A 21,124-nucleotide genomic window follows, 5' to 3' on the forward strand; every position below is an offset into this window, starting at 1 on the left:
CCATACCGGGGCTCCGTCGGTGCCGTCACCCATCAGTCAAGAATATCTGCCTGCTGTCCCTGGATAACACCTGTTACGGTAAGTAACTGTGCTTTATCAGCGTCAATTAAATAAATTGAGAAAATTAAGTTAACGTTCTGATTGAAGTGCCTAACTTTAAGCATTTTTATATAGAATCAGGGCCTGAATGTTTGAATATGTCCTTTTCTTAAAACTTAAGCTTGCTATTTATGTTGTGTGATTTCATATGTTCATCTTTATTTGATATATCTCTAATCAAAGCAGATATAAGTGGTTTAAATAAAAAGATGAATTTTGGGAAGAAGGAATAAACAAAGGGGAGCCATATAAGAAGGCTTAGGTTACAAGTGGCAAGCATAGTATCAATTAAATTAATGACAAGGAGAAGAGATGGTAATAGTGGCATGGAACAGGGCATGAAAAGCACAAGAACCAATGTATTAGAGCCTATAATATGGATTAGCCATTCCCAACCCAGTCCTTAGTTCCATCGAGTTTTCAGGATATCCACAATAAATATTCATGAGTTAGATTTGCATGCAATTGAGGCAGTGAACGCAGATCTATCTCATGCATATTCATAGTGGATTTCTTGAAAATCCGATGAGACTCGGTGTGTCCCAAGGATGTGCTGAGAATGGCTAATATGGAGGATCAGATTTTTATTGGGAAAGGCCTGATCAAATTAGGTTTTCATTGCAAACTTAAATTTGAATTAATATGATATATTTAATAGTATAGAGCTGACTGACACTATCTTAAAGGTCTAGTCTATCCTGAGCACATTCAGTTCCTTCTTTGCAGAGTAGATGTTAATATTTTCATGTTTGTTTTTAACATGACAGGTTAATATGAGCTATTTTTAAAGAGATCTAAATTCATGTTTTAAAAATAGCTAAATTAAAGATATTAAAATCATTCTCCTTTCTTCTTGGTGAAAAGCATAAAAAGTGAAAGCACTGTTTTGTATATTGAGCTCCATAGCAAAAAGGAAAACACAACCCCACGTATAGCAATGCAAACCACAAGAAAAAATGGGGAAGGGGTCCAGTGTGAAAAGGATTAAAGACTCTCTGATAGCCTTGAATTATTTTTATAGATGTTGTAGCTATTTATATGTTTTTAATAAATTGATTGTCCTTTGAGGCTGATATATTGTGTCCCTCGGTTTACGAGTGCACCAGTTTGCGAGTGTTTTGCAAGATGAGCAAAACATTTGCAAAATCGGCGCCTCGGAAACGTAAGGAAGTTCTTCTTTACCCAGAGAGTGATGGAAAACTGGAACGTTCTTCCAGAGGCTGTCATAGGGGAAAACACCCTTCAGGGATTCAAGACAAAGTTAGTCAAGTTCCTGCTGAACAAGAACGTGCGCTGGTAGGGCTTGTCTCAGTTAGGGCACTGGTCTTTGACCAGAGGGCTGCCACCTGAGTGGACTGCTAGGCATGATGGACCGCTGGTCTGACCCAGCAGCAGCAATTCTTATGTTCTTATGTTCTAAATGGGTACAAGGCAGTTAAAGAAAGGGGAGGTTACAATAAAAACAAAAAGGTTGGGGAAGAGAAGGAGTGGAACAAAAGGTAAGGGAAATCACAGTGAAATTCTGTCCAAACAACTAAGGATATAAGCTAAGAAGTCAAGAAGAAAAGGTGATCCATAGCATGAGTAAGGTAAGGAAAAAGGTCAAGAGCAGAAAGCCAAAGAAAAATAGTATGACTTCAATTGCGCCTTAAAAGTCACAAAAGATTTTTCAATGCGGAGGTAGTAGGGTAAGGAATTCCAAAGGGTGGGAGCCATAATGAAGAAAGGAATTTCTATGAAAATCGAGAAATAATTGCCGAAATAAAGTGACAATCAGTAACTGTTGCTGAGATGAACGTAATGTTCTTTGTGGTGAATATGGGACCAAAAGACTGTATAAGAAAGAAGGAATCCCTCTAGATCAGGGATTTCAAAGTCCCCTCCTTTAGGGCCGAATCCAGTCAGGTTTTCAGGATTTCCCCAATGAATATGCATTGAAAGCAATGCATGCACATAGATCTCATGCATATTCATTGGGGAAATCCTGAAAACCCGACTGGATTGCGGCCCTCAAGGAGTACTTTGAGACCCCTGCACTAGATAGTATATGGTGAGTGAGAGTATTGTGATTGATTGTAAGTGATATTGTTAACTGTAAAATATCCTTGATTTATTTTATTTATACATTTATTGTGTTAAAATCCAATAAAATATTCAACATCTACAATTTTAGTCTTTAGTGAAAATTTTAAAGGAATTCCTTTCATAGTGAAATTTAGAGTGTTTTCTAAAAAATATTTTGAAGAAAAGAGTAACATTGCAGTTTTTTGGGAATTAACCTTAAGCTTGTTTGTTGTAAGCCAGTCTATAATAGTGTCCAGTTTTACTGAGATAGATGAGTATGATGCAGGTGAATGAGTTTCTAGTGGAAAAATAAACTGGATATCGTCTGCGTAATATAGAATGTGAATCCTAGAGACTGTAGAATAAGGGTTAGAGGAGTGAGAAAAATATTAAAGAGAGTAGGGCTTAATATAGAATCCTGCGGAACACCAGATTTGATAGGATAAGAATGAGAGAATGTGGAGGATTAATTGACTGAATTTGTGTGGTTAGACAGTTGTGATCTGAACCATCGGAGAGCGTGACCATTGACCTGTATGTCTTCCAAACATTGGAACAATATATCTTGATCCACTAGATCGAAGGCTGCCGACATATCCAGGGAAAACAAGACAGCATCACGACCACTGTCCAGTATCTGCCTTATATGATTTAGTAATCCCAGAAGGGTATGCTCTGTTGAATGGTTTGAATGAAAACCGGTCTGACAAGGATGTAAGACATTTGTTTTTGTAAGGAAATCTGTCAGTTGAGAAGCAACTGCTTTTTCTACAATCTTGGACATGAACAGCAAGTTGGAAATGGGCCTATATTTAGCTACAATCATTTCTATAGTGCTACTAGACATACACATCAAAACATAGACATACACATCAAAACATAGAAGAAACAGTTCCTGATCAAAAGTGCTTACAATTTAGTCGACAAACTGGACATAGTGGTGCATCAATACACAGTACTCAGATGGGGGTATTATAGAGGGAATAAAGCAAGACAGATATTCTTGTACAATCTCACTTTATTCCAGGACTAGTGGATTATTTCCCTCTACCCGCCAGAACGTGTAGGAAGCCTCATATTTCAGAGACTTAAGCTCCACCCCTCTCACCTCAGCACTGTCCCCTCAAGAACTAATTTCTTTCCTTTAAGCTAGGCTGTAGGAATTTGTCTTTTCTCCATGAGTTTATTTTTTTTTAAGTTGTCTTTTCGTTCACGGTTTTCGTCCTTGTGCTGAGGAGGTTCCCTGCGGTGACAGCTCTGACTGTGGGAGATAGATCTTTGGAAAAGTCTGCTTCCAGTGAACTCTCTGGAAAGTGCACTCTCTAGACAGCCTGCTCTTCAGATCAGGGCTCAGGGACTGTTTTCTTGGGAGCTTGCTCACCCCAGGTTTGTCCGCTAGTGGGTTGAGCGCAAGCTGTGTGGCTCCTTGGAAGCATGCCCGCAATCGGGGGACAGACTGCATTCTACTGCCAGGATGGGGCAGTTCAATGATTTGAAGTCCAGCTTGCCTGCATCCTATTGCAGAGGATCTCCCTATAAGCTGTTTCAGCTCTCAGCAGTGTTTTTCCAAGCGGCACATGTCACAGTGAGTACAGGCTGACAGCCTGAATCAGCGATTTTGGGGGTCTAGAAAATGGGTTTGTTGGAGTTTTCCCTGCATGTCCTACCCTCCTCCACCCCTAAAATCACCATTTTTGAGGGCTTCAGGTGTTTTTCCCAAGCTATTTTTGTGCAAAATTGGTACCCACTGCAGCCATCGTGGATTTTTAGCACTTACAAGCTTTGTTTTTGCAAGAAAATCACTCAGATGGACTCCCCAGGGCAGGATTTCATGGATTCATGCCTTATTTGTGGTGGATGGCTTACAGGCACAGCTGTGTTCCACTTGAGCCGGTTGCCCTTCTAGGGTCAATTTTTGTTTGGCTAGGGGCTGGATAACCTTATGAACAATGTCCAGGATCACAGACCTCAGTCTTTGCCTGTGACTAGGTCCTGCCCCTCCAGGGGTTTGAGGCTCTCTCATTTTTGTCTTTTCAGCCATTCTTGTCCGTACTCGCGACCCTCAGCTGGCCAGTGACCCCCCCCCCCCCCTCATCTGCCAGATCGCAGTTTGACAGTTCTTGGTTCCAACCGTCTATGGGGAGTTATCCAGTGGCGCTTTAAAGAAATAAATTCTGACACCAGGTCACTCATTTAGGGGGGCGGTTGTCGGCCGTTCTGGCCAAGTGGCAGGCCATTACCTCCGATCGGTAGGTCTTGAAGGTCCTCCGGGATGGCTACAAACTAGAGTTTTCTCCTCTGCTCAAGTATTCTCTGGATTCCTCGGTGGGCTGCCCAGGTTCAGGCCACTGTCTGCAGATTACTGGATATTGCGGCTATACAGCCTGTCTTGGATGTTGGTGGCACGGAACCATCTTTCCTGGTGACTGCAACCTCTAGCTCTCCAGGGGTCTTTCCCTTCGGATTTTGGAATGGATGATTCTGATGACAGATGCAAGTCTCAAAGACTGGGGGGGAGGGGTATGACCATCTCTGTTCAAGGTCAGTGGACTCCCTCAGAGCACAAATGGTCAATCAATCACCTGGAACTTTGGGCAGTTTGACTGGCTCTCCACTTCATGGGTCATCTCCGTCATCGAGCCATCTGAGTCTTCTCGGACAGTGCCAAGGTGGTGGCTTACATCAACCAGCATGGGTGCCTCCCTGAGCATGGAGGCTCAGTTTCTCTTCCTGTGGACACCTAGTGGCACTGTCAGAGGTGCATGTGGCCCGAGTAGACATTGTTCAGGCGGCTTTTCTCAGTTGTCAGACTTTGGGCCCCAGGGAGTGATCGCTATCTCACAGGGTGTTCAATTGCACCATGGAGATGTCCTGCGTTCACCGTCATGGCAACTGTGGCCAGCAAGAAAGCCGATCGGTTCTTCAGTTGATGTTGTGAGGCCAGCAGTGAAGACCTGGATGCTCTGGTACAGCCCTGGCCATGGGAAGGTCTCCTATATATCTTCCCTCCGTGGCCTACTATAGGGTATCTGTTGCAATGGATAGTGGCTCATAGAGGTCCTATGTTCTTTGTCACATCTGATTAGTCAAGGCACCTGTGGTATGCCAACCTGGTTTGGTTTCAGCAGGATCAGGGGTTCCAGCTCCCTTGTCACCTTTGCCTTTTCACTTAGGGCCCGATTGTACTGCAGGATCCAGACTGCTTTGGTCTTACAGTCTGGCTATTAAGTATGTAGCCTTAACTGGCCAGGTCTGTTCTTTGGCAGTGGTTGCCAAGTTGCTTCACAGTGGATGCCTATGCGAAGGCTTGGAGATGTTATCAGGCGTGGTGCATCCTGAGACAAGTGGACCCATCTGTTCCATCGTTCTCTCGTATCCTGGAGTTTCTGCAAGATGGCCTGATGAAAGGCCTGGCAGTGGCTTCTCTCCGGGTGCAGATTGCTGGTTTTTCTTGTATGGGCCCTTCTTCTCCAAGGGGCTCCTTAGCAGTTCAACCAGATGTCTGTTTTCTGTGGGGTGCTCTGAGGCTTTGGCCTCCGCTGGGCCTTCCAGTCCAACAGGGAATCTCTACCTCATTCTGGCCCATCCACCTTATGGGCCTCTGGAGCAGACATCCTAAATGGATCTTCTGATCAAAACTATATTTCTGATGGCCATTACCTCCACCTGCAGGGTTTTGGAGCTTCAGTCTCTTTCCTGCCAGGATCCCTTTCTGCATCTTATGGATTCTGGTGTGATGCTGCGCACTGTTCTTTCTTTTCTTCTGAAAGTGGTTTCTGCTTTCCTCATTAATCAGGAAGTCCAGCTTCCTGCTTTTTGCTTCCTCTGGCTCAAGGGAGCAGGACCAGGTGTTGCAGTCCTTGGGCGTGCGCAAGCTCTTGTTGCAGTGCCTGGAGATTACAAACGATTTTTGCCTCTCTGACCATCTTTTTGTTTTAGCGGGTCCTGCCCGCAAGGGCAGGCTGGCTTCCAAGGCCACCATTTCTTGCTGGATCCATATGGCCATTTCCGCAGCTTACATTGTGGCCGGTAAGAAGCCCCCCTCAAGAGGGCTTGTTCTACCAGATGTATTTTGTTCTCTTGGACAGAATCATCAGCGATCTCTTTGGAGGATATTTGCATGGCTGTTACCTGGTCCTCTTTGCATACATTCACCTAGTTTTATGGGATCGATGCGGTCAAGTAGGATTCTGTTTTTGGTGCATGTGTTTTGACAGCAGGCTCATCAGTCCCACCCTGATTCTCTGGAACTGCTCTGTTATGTCCCACTAGTCCTAGAATAAAGTGGGATTGTATAAGACCAGTAAGACCTCATTTAGAATATTGTGTACAATACTTGAGACCGTACCTTCAAACAGGATGGAGTTGGTCCAAAGGAAGGCTACTAAAATGGTCAGTGGCCTTCATCATAGGGTGTATGGGGGACAGACTTAAAAATCTCAATATGCATACATTGTAGGAAAGGCAGGAAAGGAGAGATATGATAGAGATGTTTAAATACCTAAATGGCATAAATGCGCATGAGGTGAGTCCCATTTGAAAGGAAGCTCCAGAATGAGAGGGCAGCTCAGGAATAATCTAAGAAAATACTTCTTTACAGAAAAGGGGGGTAGATGGGTAGAATAGGTTCCTGGTAGAGGTGGTGGAGATAAAAACTGTTAATTCAAGAAAGCTGTGGATGGGCAGACTGGATGGGCCATTTGGCCTTTATCTGCCGTCATATTTATATGTTTCTCTGTTTAAAGAGGAGGTGAGGGTTGGAGCTGAGAGAGTCAGTCAGGGAGATGTAGTAATCTTGTTTGGCAAGTGAGAGAGCAGATTGGAAGGAGGTCAGGAGGAATTTGAAATGAATGAAGTCAGCATGAGTATGGAATTTGAGCCAGAGACATTTAGCAGACCTGGCACAGGAGTGTAATTAGAGGATTTTAGAGTTTAACCAGGGCTGGGGTTTGGGGCACTTTACAGTGTGTGAAGTAGGGAAAATGAGGGTATTTAGAACAGAGAGAGTGGTGTTGTAGGAGGAAACAGCCTTGTGGAAGAGAGGAGGGGTGGAATATAGTGGAAGAGAGGAGGGGTGAAACAGTAGTGGAGGGAGTGCCAGGGTCGATGGCCTAAAGATTGCATAATCAAGCAAGATCCAAGTTTTCCCATCAATTCACCTCAAAACTTTTTTTACATTTTCTGTCAACAAAACTGAGCAATCCTTTTAAAACTAAATTTCTATGCTATTGAAGATAGATTTTCCTTAAACATGATTATGCATGAAATGCAGTATAAATATACAGCCCTTGAGCTTTTATATTTCTGTTTTTCTAAACATTAAAAGTATCATGAAAGTACATTATAATAATGCATATCTTCTTTTTTTTCAAATATGAATATCCACTCAAATTTTCTAGCACATCTTACTTCTTTTTCTGTATGTGAGATCTCACCAACAAAATTAAAGTGTTTTAGCATTCTCTTAAAAGTGGTCAGGTAAAATTGGCATTGATGGGGAAGAAGCAAAGGAAGAGATGGTGAGGGGCTAAATGTTTATAAACAGTACAGTCTTAACGAAATGTATGAGAACAGGGGGTATGGCATGTAGAAATATGAAAACCGAAAAGACCATCAGACCGGTCTAAATCTGCTCATTCTTCCCAACTACCGGTACTTGATTTCTGGCTTTACTTTGCCTTCTAGCTACTAAAAGTCCTCTCTGTTTTGTGCTCATTTCAGATAATATTCATAAAATATCCCTTTCTTGCTCATTTCTTCAGATGTGGAATCTCCAGTAATTGACAGGTGTCGATCACCCCCTCCAATACAGACCACAGAGAATGAATTCAATGTAACATGGGAGGAACCACAGTTCTCGGACAACTCAGGTGAGATATACCTTAACCTATACACACACAACCACTAAATAAGGGATAGAAACAAAAAGGAATTATATCAAATATACTGTAAACTCATTGGAATGGAAGGATTCTCATAAGAAAAGTGGAAATAAGCGTATGCCAGAGGTCTACAAAATCCTGAGTGAAGTGGAATAAATAAACGTGAACCATCTGTTTACTCTTTCAGAAAGTACAAAAGCAATAGGATATGCTATGAAGTTACATAGTAATACAAATAGGTGACAATATTGTTTATGCTCAACAAAATAATTGTAAGCTCTAGAGAACTCATTGCCAACCTTAAAAAGATTGGACAAGTTCTTAGAGCAAATGACTATAAACTCCTATTACGGAAGACCAGCGGAAAACCATTGCTTATCTCTTGGGATAGGTAAATTGGAATCTTGCAAATTTGGGGAATACTGCCTGATACATGTGAACTGGATTGGCCATTGATAGAAACAAGATTCTGGATTAGATAGACCTTTGGTCTGACCTATCATAGCAGTTTTTATGTCCAGGTGGTTGTACCATTGTGGTACTGTTATAACATTATCAGCCATAATATTAAGGAATGTATGGATTTTCCAGTCCCATCTGTGCAGAATCCCAAGAGTGTATTATGTGTTGTTTATTATTTTGGTTTTTGTTATTGACATGCATCTCAACTGTCTTCCTGTAATCTATTACTCAGTATCCTTGTCATATACTGAATATTGGGATTATTTAAAATATGCTGAGGCAACAGAGCTGCTTCGGGAAATTGGACTTCTGCCAGACTTATTTAATTTTGGTTTTCAATTTTTTCTTCCAGTTTATGAATTATTTTAAATTTTATTCCATTGTTTTTACCCCTATTGTTTTAATTTTATTAACTGAATTCTATTGTTTAACGGCTCCTCCCTTTTATTCCTTTTTACATATTAACTTTATTTCATTTAGATGCTCCTATCTGTAAAGTTAGGAATTTCTATGAATTATTCTACATACTTCTCTCCTCTCCACTCCTTCCTGCCCTCCATAGTCCTCCCTACCCTGTTCTAGCCCCTTCCTCTGTAATGCCGCCTAGAGCTTGTATAGGTATGTGCGACACACAAATGGAAGAAATGAAATGAAATATTCACTTCAGGAATCATTACAATTATTGACAAATGCTAGAGACAGACAGTATATTTATTTACTGCCTTTTCATGAAGGAAATTCACCCAAAGGGATTTTCAATACATTAAATAGTAATCAGGTACTCTTAAGTATTTTTCCTATCTGTCCTTACAGGCTCACAATCTAACTCTGGTACCTGGGTCAATGGAGAGTTAAGTGACTTGCCCAGAGTCACAATGAGCAGGAGGGGATTGAACTCAGAACCTCAGGGTACTGAGACAGCAGCTCTAATCACTGCTGTGGCACTCCAGTCTCACAGAGGAGCTGTGGCATATTTTAGACCAACTTCAAAATTATGGCATCTATGGAATGACTGGTGGGGATCCCTAAGACCTGCCAGCTGAAGCAGTTTGCTGCCCAAGCCCTGAGCTTCATGCAGCCTGAGGAAGTCAGCGACATATTTCAGACGCATTCCTGTTCATGCTCAGTTCATGTTTAACTGACCATCTGCAGGAGTTCTGCCATTGGTGACTGAAGCATGCTGCCGACTTGCTCAGACAACATGGAGCTTAGGGCTTGGACAGCAAACTGCTTCATCTAGCAGGACTTGGGCATCCCTGCTAGCAAAGGTAGGACTCCATGCTGCCACTGTCACTATCATTGTCATCGTTGGTGGGAAGTGGAGAAGAAGGCCTAAGAGGAAATGTGTTGCCTAGGGGCACCATGAAAACCACTAAGTGCACTGTGAACCAATAAAGTATAGGAACGACTGACATAAGAACATAAGAATAGCCTTACTGGGTCAGACCAATGGTCCATCAAGCCCAGTAGCCTGTCCTCACAGTAGCCACTCCAGGTCACCATTACCTGGCAAAAACCCAGAGAGTAGCAACATTCCATGCTACCGATCCAGGGCACAGTAACACAGTAAATTACAATATAAAAAGACCAGCAAGGCTCATCCAATCTTCCCACAAAGGTAGCTAAAGATGTACCTGGCACTCTGTGCAGGTTGCTCCCTCACCACCCTTTTTTGTTTTAAGAATTGTACCTGCCACTGCATGCAGGTAATGCTCCCTATGCCTTTTGCTTTCAGAGAAATACCGTATTTTCACGCATATAACGTGCGCGTTATACGTGTTTTTACAAATCGTGCATACCCTTGCGCGGTATACGCGTGAGCGCGTTGTACAAAATTTTTTTTACATAGTTCCCCCCCCCCGACGTCCGATTCACCCCCCGCAGGACCGCTCGCACGCACCCGCACCCCCACCCCGAAGGACCGCCGACTCCCCAACACGATCGGGGCAAGAGGGAGCTCAAGCCCTCTTGCCCCCCCGACTCCCCGACACGATCGGGGCAAAAAGGAGCCCAAGCCCTCTTGCCCCGCCGTTTCCCCAACTCCCCGACAATATCGGGCCAGGAGGGAGCCCAAATCCTCCTGGCCCTGGCGACCCCCCCCCGCTAGTTTTTCGGGCCAGGAGGGAGCCCAAACTCTCCTGGCCATGGCGACCCCCTAACCCCACCCCGCACTACATTACGGGCAGGAGGGATCCCAGGCCCTCCTGCCCTCGACGCAAACCCCCCTCCCCCCAACGACCGCCCCCCGCAGCCGACCCGCGACCCCCCTGGCCAACCCCCACGACACCCCCACCCCCCTTCACCGTACCTTTCTGTAGTTGGCCGGACAGACGGGAGCCAAACCCGCCTGTCCGGCAGGCAGCCAATGACGGAATGAGGCCGGATTGGCCCATCCGTCCCAAAGCTCCGCCTACTGGTGGGGCCTAAGGCGCCTGGGCCAATCAGAATAGGCCTGGGAGCCTTAGGTCCCTCCTGGGGGGCGGGGCCTTGGGCACATGGTCAGGTTGGGCCCATGTGCCTCAGGCCCCGCCCCCAGGTGGGACCTAAGGCTCCCGGGCCTATTCTGATTGGCCCAGGCGCCTTAGGCCCCACCAGTAGGTGGAGCTTTGGGACGGATGGGCCAATCCGGCCTCATTCCGTCGTTGGCTGCCTGCCGGACAGGCGGGTTTGGCTCCCGTCTGTCCGGCCAACTACAGAAAGGTATGGGGAAGGGGGGTGGGGGTGTCGTGGGGGTCGGCCAGGGGGGTCGCGGGTCGGCTGGGGGGGCGGTCGGAGGTTCTTGGGGGGGCAGTCGTTGGGGGGAGGGGGGTTTGCGTTGAGGGCAGGAGGGCCTGGGATCCCTCCTGCCCGTAATGTAGTGCGGGGTGGGGTTAGGGGGGTCGCCGTGGCCAGGAGGATTTGAGCTCCCTCCTGGCCCGAACAACTAGGGGGGGGGGTCGCCAGGGCCAGGAGGACTTGGGCTCCCTCCTGGCCCGATATTGTCAGGGAATTGGGGAGTCGGCGGGGCAAGAGGGCTTGGGCTCCCTTTTGCCCCGATCGTGTTGGGGAGTCGGGGGGGGCAAGAGGGCTTGAGCTCCCTCTTGCCCTGATCGTGTCGGGGGTGCCGCGGTTGGCTGGGGCAAGAGGGCTTGAGCTCCCTCTTGCCCCGATCGTGTCGGGGAGTCGGCGGGGCAAGAGGGGAAGCAGCAGGACACCGGTAGGAGCTTCTACATGATGGGGGGGGGGTCGGGAGGCTGTGGGGGTGCGAGCGGTCCTTCAGGGTGGGGGTGCATGCGAGCGGTCCTTTGGGGTGGGGGTGCGAGCGGTCCTGCGGGGGGGGATGAATCGGACGTCGGGGGGAGCATCAGGCTTTCAGGGTGGGGACAGGACTTCAAGGGGGAGAGGAGAGTCGGGGCGGGCGAAAGAAGAGTCGGGGTGGCCAGAGGAGAGTCGGGCAGCATGCGCGGTATACGGGTGTGCGCGGTATACAAAAATTTCTGTACATAAATTTGTGTTTTCCGCGCGCTATATCCGTGTGCGCGTTTTACACGGGTGCGCGTTATCTACGTGAAAATACGGTACTCTACGTATACCTTGATTCTATCCTCTTGCCATATAAGCATCCTCTGTGTAAATCCCATGCCTTTTTTAATTCAGTCACTGCTTTGCTTCATCATCTTCCACAGAAGGGCATTCTAGACATTCACCATCATCTCCATGAAAAAAAAGTCTTGTGCCTTTATAAAATAGGCACCTTCCTGCTCAATTAAATTAGACAACCTGTTATAAAATTACACTCTACTTTGGTTAGAGTTCACCTCAGTACTATTAGTGCTTATCATGCTCCTTTCAACAATAAACCTCTAGCCACTCATCCACTTGTTTCTCAGTTTATGAAAGGACTCTTGTACTTGAAACCTCCACTAAAACTGTCTCCAGTTATCTGGGATCTCAATGTAGTCCTCACCAGTCTCATGAAGCCTCTATTTGAACCACTAGCAACTGCTTATCTTAAGTTTTTCACTTGGAAAGTGGTCTTCTTGATCTCTGTCACTTCTGCTCATTGAGTGAGTGAACTACAGGCATTTGTTTGTGATCCACCATTTACAGTATTTCAGCACGATAAAATGGTTCTTAGAACTCATCCTAAATTTGTTCAAGAATTGTACGGGGACAGAAATCCCACCCATCCCCGCCAGGATCCTCTCTGTCCCCACCCATCCCCACCAGGATCCTCTCCGTCCCCACCCGTCCCCGTCAGGATCCTCTCCGTCCCCACCCATCCCCACAAGGAATTACCTCCATCCCCGCCCGTCCCCATAAAAAGCAGCAATTACTTCTGACAGGATCATCAATTCCAGTTTCTTTTGTGTTTGCGCTGCTGTTTTCCTTGTGGAATTTCTTTGGTGGAACCCTTTTTTTGTTTTTCTGTTCAGGTAATTAACTTATAAACCCCCTCTTTTACTAAGGCTGACGTGTCCATTATATTATATGGACGAACCCTGCTTGCAAAGCCTTCCATCCCCATGGGAGTCCCTTTGGCTAGAGGGGGGTCCCCATGGGAGTCCTGTGGGCCAGAGGGGGGTCCCCGTGGGAGTCACGTGGGTTAGGGGGGATTCCCGCGATCCCCGTCCCCGTGCAGACCACTAATTTGTTGCTAAAGTGGTCACGGAATTTCACCTGAATCCATTGTACTTCCTGTTTTCTTTCCAAGGCCTCATTCTCACCTTGAAGAAACAGCTTTTCACACATTTGACTGTAAATGTGCTTTGGCTTATTACATACAGAGAACTAAGCCACACAGGTCTTTGCCTCAACTGTTCATCTCTTTTGATCCTAACAGTTTGGGTCTGCCTGTAACCAAACAAACTATTGCCACATGGTTAGTAGCCTGCATTTCCTTTTGCTATGCTCAGGACGGGCTGTAGCTCGAGGGTTGTGTTACAGCCCACAAGATCCAAGCTATGGTAACATCACTGACTTTTTTGCAATCCACTCCCATTGAAGATATTTGCAAAGCAGTTACTTGGACCTCAGTTCACACATTTATATCTCACTACCGTCTAGAATCCTATTCCAGACTAGAGAGCTGCACGGGAACGGGGACGACGGGAATCCCGCGGGACCCGCGAGCATCCCGCGGGTTCCCCCTTTGGGTCACGGGGATCCCGTGGGGACGCCCCTAGGGTCGCGGGGATCCCGTGGGGATGCCCCCTAGGGTCACGGGGATCCCGTGGGGACGCCTCCGAGGGTCGCGGGGTTCCTGCGGGGCTGGATGTACTCAGTCGCGCGGCTCTTCTCTCTACCTTCTCTGCTTGCAGCACAGAGCCGAACGGAAGTCTTCCCGACGTCAGCGCTGACGTCGGAGGGGAGGGAGGGCTTAAGGCTTAAAGCTTAAAGCCCTCCCTCCCTCCGACGTCAGCGCTGACGTCGGGAAGACTTCCGTTCGGCTCTGTGCTGCAAGCAGATAAGGTAGAGAGAAGAGCCGCGCGACTGAGTCGGGAAGACTTCCGTTTGGCTCTGTGCTGCAGGCAGTGCAGGTAAGGAGGAGAGTAGCCTCGCGGTTCGAGTGGCTACCAAGGGACGGGGCGGTCCGCCCCGCCACACCCCGCCCCGGTTGCTGCACAGCCGGCCAGGTCCCCTTACTTTTGTGGCACTTCCCCGACCGACCGACAACAGCCCCGGTCCGACAATCCTCCCTGCCCTGTAGCCGCGAATCTAAATTATCTTCTTACAGCAGCTGTAATAAGGTAATTTAGATTCGCAGTTAAGGGCAGGGAGGTTTGTCGGACCGGGGCTGTTGTCAGTTGGTCGGGGAAGTGCCACAAAAGTAAGGGGACCTAGCCGGCTGTGCTGCACCCGGGGCGGTAGAGAAGGAGGGGGGGAGAAGGACGCTGAAAGCACTTGAAGACAGAGGAGGGAGAAGGACGCTGAAAGCACATGGGGGAATACAAAGGGGTGGAGAAGGACGCTGAAAGCACATGGGGGAATACAAAGGGGTGGAGAAGGACGCTGAAAGGCCATGGGAAGGGCGGGGGGGGGGAAGGACTCTGAAAGCACTTGTGGAAGACAGAGGGGGGAGAAGGATGCTGAAAGCACATGGGGAAGACAGGGGTGGAGAAGGACGCTGAAAGGACATGGGGAAGATAAAGGGGTGGAGAAGGACGCTGAAAGGCCATGGGAAGGGCGGGGGGGGAAAGGACTCTGAAAGCACTTGTGGAAGACAGAGGGGGGAGAAGGATGCTGAAAGCACATGGGGAAGACAAAGGGGTGGAGAAGGACGCTGAAAGGACATGGGGAAGACGGGGGGGTGGGTGGAGAAGGACGCTGAAAGGCCATGGGGAAGACAGAGAGGGAGAAGGACGCTGAAAGGACATGGGGAAGCAGAGGGGGGAGAAGGACACTGAAAGCACATGTGGAAGACAGAGGGGGGAGAAGGACGCTGACAGGACATGGGGAAGATGGGGGGAGAAGGACGCTGAAAGGAAATGGGGAAGAGAGAGTAGGGAGAAGACGCTGGCAGGGAAGAAGACAGATGCCAGACTATGGGGGGAGCGGAGAGAAGAAGATGGGTGCCAGACCAATTTGGAAGGGCGAAGAAAGGGAGAGGCACAGTAACAGAGCAAATGGAAGATGCAGAAGGAAGAGAGACAGTGGATGGAAGGAATTGAATGAGAACATGAGGAAAGCAGAAACCAGGCAACAAAGGTAGGAAAAGAATTATATTTCTTTTTTTTTATTTTGCTTCAGGATAAAGTAGTATATTAGTTGTGTTGATAAAAATTTATAAACATTAGAGGCTCTGGTAGAAACCCATTTGCAAAGTATGTATTCTTCCCAATTAATATTTTCAAATTAATAAAGTCTTTTTCTTATTTGTAAATGGTTTCTACCAGAGCCTTTAATTCAGTAGCATAATTAAATGAAATAACTATTTCTGAAGTTTATATGGACGGGCGGGGACGGAGGGGATTCCTCGCGGGGACGGGTGGGGACGGAGGGGATTCCTCGCGGGGACGGGTGGGGACGGAGGGATTCCTCACGGGGACGGGTGGGGACGGGTGGGATTCCTCACGGGGACGGGTGGGGACGGGTGGGACTTTGGCGGGGACGGGTGGGGACGGGTGGGATTTCTGTCCCCGCGCAACTCTCTATTCCAGACAAGATGGTCATTTTGGCCAAGCAGTTTTACAGAATGTATTTTCTTCCTAATGGCCAATTCTTCCACCATCCCGTTCAGTAAACTAGGGAGTTCCACATGTGAGAATAACTTCCTGCCCTCCCCAGATAACACCTGTTAACAGTAAGTAACTGTGCTTTGCTGTAACACGTTGGGGACTGTTTTAGATCCATAAATCTTTCTGATTGGTATAGTTATTTCGATGTTTGATGGTTCCTTTATTATGTTTAACATATTTGTTGTACTCTTTCAGAACAGAACAGAAATGTATTTTCTGGGTGTCTCCCCATACCTCTCCTTGTTATGGGTTTTTATATACGGCTATCACCTGCTTTGTACAAATTGAAGGGGGCAGCAGAGCCCTCTGGTGAGGGAGGAGGGGTTGAAAACTTGGAATGAATTCCTTCTGCACAGCTTGCGAGCATTGGGAAAATGCCCTACAGTCCAGAATGACATACCTATCTACTAGAACAGATATTAGGAAGGTAAGAACCTAATTTCTTTATATGGAAAAAAAAACCCCAACATTTTTCAGGTATTGGAAGACTTCCATTATATAAAGGAAAATTGGCTGGATGCCATGACTTTTTATGGACAATAGAAGTTTTTCATGTAAAGAACTTAGGATGTAAGGTGCTGTATTTAACAGCATTTGAGGTTTTTCTTGTATAGATCACTAGAATAAATGCAGATAAAGAAGATAAAAATTGTTTTACTAATTCCAGGACACTCATTGATCATAAGGAACACTCATTCACCTGGAGATCTCTTTCCCCAGGGAGAGACAAAAGTCCATTATACTGCCACTGACCCATCAGGCAACAACAGGACCTGTGAGCTCCACATCATCATTAAAGGTGCCACTCCACTTCTTGATCCTTTCCTTTATAGTTTATATATGTTTGTATATTTTCCACTTAGATATAGGTGGATTATAAGTAAATAAACTAAACTATACCTTCCTGCTATTGAGAAAAGTAACCTTCTTTGGTTGTTTTTGTAATGGATAGTTTTGATTTCAGAATAGTTTTTTCTCATTCTGGTGTTTGCAGTACAATTATTTTGAAAATAGAACTTGATATGAGTGACTATTTTTTTTTTAATAATTCTTTATTAATTTTCACATCACATTCAAAAGTGCATTAAAATTTACACACAAATATTATCATAAATAGCACTTACATTCAATCAATATCAATACAAAATATACTTTCCCCCCATCCCTTCCACTATATACAATCAAAAAAGAATTCAAAATGTATTTCCTCCTCCCTCCCTTCCTGGATGTGTGTGCTATTCAAATCAAAAAATAAAAGCAATATGCAACTAATCGGAATTAACAGAATTTGTTAATGGGCCCCATACTGATTTTTTAAAATTATAATGACCTAATATATCGGAATTCATTTTTTCAAATTTATAACATAAACATAAAGGGCTCCTTTTACGAAGGTGTACTAGCATTTATAGTACACGCATACGATTAGCGCGCTAGCTGAAAAACTACCGCCTGCTTAAAAGGCGGTAGCGGCTAGCGCACGTGCGGCATTTTAGCACACGCTAAAACTGCTAGTGCACCTTCCATGTTTGCTTGAATTGATTGAAAAATTTGGAAAGTTTTCTGGGTACAAGATTAATTGGAGCAAATCGGAAGTGCTACCACTTAATGTACATTGTACCAAAGGATTATTTGATTCATTTACATTTGTTTGGAAAGAAGATGGATTAAAATATTTAGGAATCAATATCAAAAGTAATATTGAAGATACAGTAAAGGAAAATGAAAAACTTTTATTAAAGAAAGTAACGGAAATGTGTGAGCAATGGAATCCTTTATATTTATCTTGGTGGGGGAGAGTTCAAACAATTAAAATGATGATATTGCCTGTGGTTTGTTATCAAATGAGTATGATACCAGTTTTTTTTCAGGGGTCATTTTATAAAAAGTTGAATGGTATTCTTACAAAATTTGTTTGGTTGGGGAAAAGACCTAGAATTGCTTTAGTAAAGTTACAAAAAACAATTGTGGAAGGGGGGGTAAATTTTCCAAATTTTTATAGGTACCATCAAGCCTATATTTTAAGACAGGGTATGTATTGGGTCCTTCCAGAGCTCATGGAAAATGTCCCAGACTGGTTGTATTTGGAATGGCGACTCATGTTTCCTATACATTTGGTTCATCTTTTGAGTATACCAATGCCTAATAGATACAAAGGGAATAGAATTTTGATTGATACTTGGAAGACTTTGAGATATGTTACTAAATTATCACCTATTCCAATTTTTAAATCATTAAATCAATCCATTTGGCTAAACTCCAAGATCAAAATAGGCGGTCATAAAATTCTCTGGAAACAATGGATCATTGCAGGAATAAGAACTTTAAATGATGTTATTTCAAATGGTAAGCTGCTTAGTTTTTCACAGCTGCAACATAAATATGGTTTTACTAAGTCACAAAGTTTTAAATGGTTGCAGCTGAAGCAGGCTATTCAGGAGGGGTTCCTTAATGGAAAGATCTTGATACTCAATATAGTTTGGAAATCCTGTGTTTCCAGGCGGATTTCTTGGGTCACCAAGCCGCTAAGTGGTATAAATTGATATATGGTTTTACAAATAAAAAACAAAAAACGGGTCTAAAAGACATTTGGAGCATTGAGATTAAGCATCAAATTTCTGCTTCTCAATGGCCACGAATTTGGTCTTGGAGAATTAGATGTACAGTGTCGGCATCTATGAGACAGACTTGGTTCTTTTTGTTGCATAGAGCTCTTTTGACCCCAGTACGTTTACAAAAGTTTGATAGCTCTAGATCTAATAAATGTTGGCACTGTAATCTAGAAGCAGGGACTTTGGATCATCTAATTTTTTATTGTCCTTGTATTAACGCCTTCTGGAAGTCAATTTGGTCTCAAATTAATTATTTTCTAGAAAATCCAGTTGCTATGTCATATGATACAATTTTGTTTGGAACAATGATGAGAGCAAAGAGTCAAATTTCAGCAAATAATAATAAATTACTAATGATTATGACAGGGGTTGCCATTCAAAATATAACTAGAAATTGGAAAGATTATACAAGACTTAACTATACTTTTTGGTGGAATTCTATATGTTATATTTATAAAATGGAACGAATTCTTGCTATGCAAAAAGGAAATTATAACAAATTTAAAAAAATTTGGGGGCCATTGATTGAATATTCGAATGATTAGACACTTTTTTTTTATATAGAAGAATAATATGATATGGGATTGGGAGCGTATAATGTGTGAGAATCAAATAAAATGTTGATATGTGTGGAAGGGGAGGGGGGATAATATAAGATTTAATATTATATGAAGTAAACAAGTGAATTGTATGAATATTGAATGATTATTGTATACTTGTTATGAGATATGAAAATGAATAAAGAATTGGAAAAAAAAAAAAAAGGAGCCAAAAGTCTCCCACCAAAAGGAAAAGTTAAGCCTGTCCCAATTTTTCAAATTTTTGGTAATCATCTGCATGGCAATCCCTGTCATAATAATTAGGAGCCTGCTTTTATATTTGTCTAATGGGGGTTTAGTTTTCAATAATGTCCCACAGATTACTATCTTATAGGATAATGGAATCGAAGATTCTTATATCAAATTAATTTGTTCCCCATATTGATCTCCAAAAGTTGAGTATCAAGGAATAATAGAACAACAGATGATCCAGTGTCCCTATTTCAAGATGACAGTGCCAGCATCTATTAGACTTTGAACTATCTAACTTTTGCAAACGTGCTGGGGTCCAAAAAATTATCTGTAACAAAAAACTCAAGTTTGTCTCATAGATGCTGACGCCATACATCTCATCCTCCAAGTCCAAATCCGTGGCCATTGAGTACTAGAAATCTGCTGCTTTATCTCAATGCTCCAAATATCCTTTAAGCTAGTTTTTTGTTTTTTATTAAAATATTCTGATATTAATTTATACCACTTGGCAGCCTGATGCCCTAGCAAATCTGTCTGGAAGCATAGGCCCGGCAAGCTATACTGATTATTTAAACTTCGCCAATCAGGGAACCCCTTCTGAATGGCCTGCTTCAACTGCAACCACTTATATGCTTATATGCCGAATGATTGTTGCAGTTGTGAAAAATCAAGCATTTTCCCTTTTGATAACACATCATCTAAAGTACGTATACCTGCCTGCAGCCAATGCTTCCAGAGGATCTTATACTCGCCGATTTGTATCTTGGAGTTTAACCATATAGATTGACACGTGGATTGTTGTATTGTATTACCGTATTTTCACGCATATACCGCGCACCCGTGTAAAACGCGCACACGGGTATAGTTCACGGGAAACCGAAATTTATGTAAACAAATTAATATATAGCGCGCACACGCGTATACCGCTACAGGAGTTCAAAGAAGCTATGGATAGGTACTTGGAAGACAAAGGGATTGAGGGGTACAGATAAGAGTAGAGGTAGATTATAGGGATGGGATTAGAGGTAAGTTATAAAATTAATCAGGGATCACTGTTCAGGCACTAGGCCTGATGGACCGCCGCGGGAGCGGACCGCTGAGCAAGATGGACCTCTGGTCTGACTCAGCGGGGGCAACTTCTTATGTTCTTATGCTGCTCCTTGAATTAAAACCTCCTTCTGCCGTCCCGACTCCTCTCGCAGCTCTGCCACGAATCGCCGCCCTGCTCCTGCCTTGACGTCCCGACTCTCCTCTCGCCGCCCTGCCCTCTGCCCCAACTCTTCCTGTCCCCCTTGAAGTCCTGTCCCCACCCTGAAAGCCTGATGCCCCACCCCGAAGGACCGCTGGCCCCCCCCACCCTGAAGGACCGCTGGCCCCCCACCCTGAAGGACCGCTCGCACCCCCACCCTGAGGGACCGCTTGCACCCTCACCCTGAAAGACCGCTCGCACCCCCCCGATGTCCGATTCATCCCCCAGCCCCCCCCGCACGGAAAAGCAGCCTACCATTGGTTCCCGATGACAGTGAGCCTTGCTGCTTCCTTTGCCGGCAGTCCCGCCCCTTCTCTGAGCCCTGCGCTGCATCCTCTGCCGCAGTCCCGCCCTTTCTCTGACGTCAGAGAAAGGGCGGGACCACAGCAGAGGAAGCAGCGCAGGGCTCAGAGAAGGGGCAGGACCACCGGCAGAGGAAGCAGCAGGGCTCACTGGCATCGGGAACCAACGGTAGGCTGCTTCTCCGTGCGGGGGGTGTGGCTGGGGGATGAATCGGATGTCGGGGGGGGGTGCGAGCGGTCCTTCAGGGTGGGGTTGTGAACGGTCCTTTAGGGTGGGGCTGCGAGCGGTCCTTCAGGGTGGGGCATCAGGCTTTCAGGGCTGGGGGATGAATCGGACGTCGGGGGGGAACTATATTAAAAAAAATTATACAACGCGCTCACGCATATAACGTGCATGGTTATGCTCGGTTTGTAAAATCGTGTATAACGCATGCGTTATATGCGTG

At 45.2% G+C, this 21,124-nt stretch overlaps 1 protein-coding gene across 2 annotated transcripts in view; it reads left to right on the forward strand.

Moving 5' to 3' along the window:
• The window catches only part of SVEP1 (sushi, von Willebrand factor type A, EGF and pentraxin domain containing 1), a 430,677-nt gene that overhangs the window by 127,833 nt on the left and 281,720 nt on the right, over positions 1-21,124 (forward strand). For both annotated transcript variants that reach the window (XM_033926500.1, XM_033926511.1), the window contains exons 10-11: positions 7,926-8,033; positions 16,392-16,523. In XM_033926500.1, coding sequence (XP_033782391.1) covers positions 7,926-8,033; positions 16,392-16,523 — 240 coding nt within the window. The remainder of the gene's footprint in view (positions 1-7,925; positions 8,034-16,391; positions 16,524-21,124) is intronic.

Source organism: Geotrypetes seraphini, chromosome 1 (assembly GCF_902459505.1).
Source record: "Geotrypetes seraphini chromosome 1, aGeoSer1.1, whole genome shotgun sequence".
Classification (NCBI taxonomy): domain Eukaryota; kingdom Metazoa; phylum Chordata; class Amphibia; order Gymnophiona; family Dermophiidae; genus Geotrypetes; species Geotrypetes seraphini.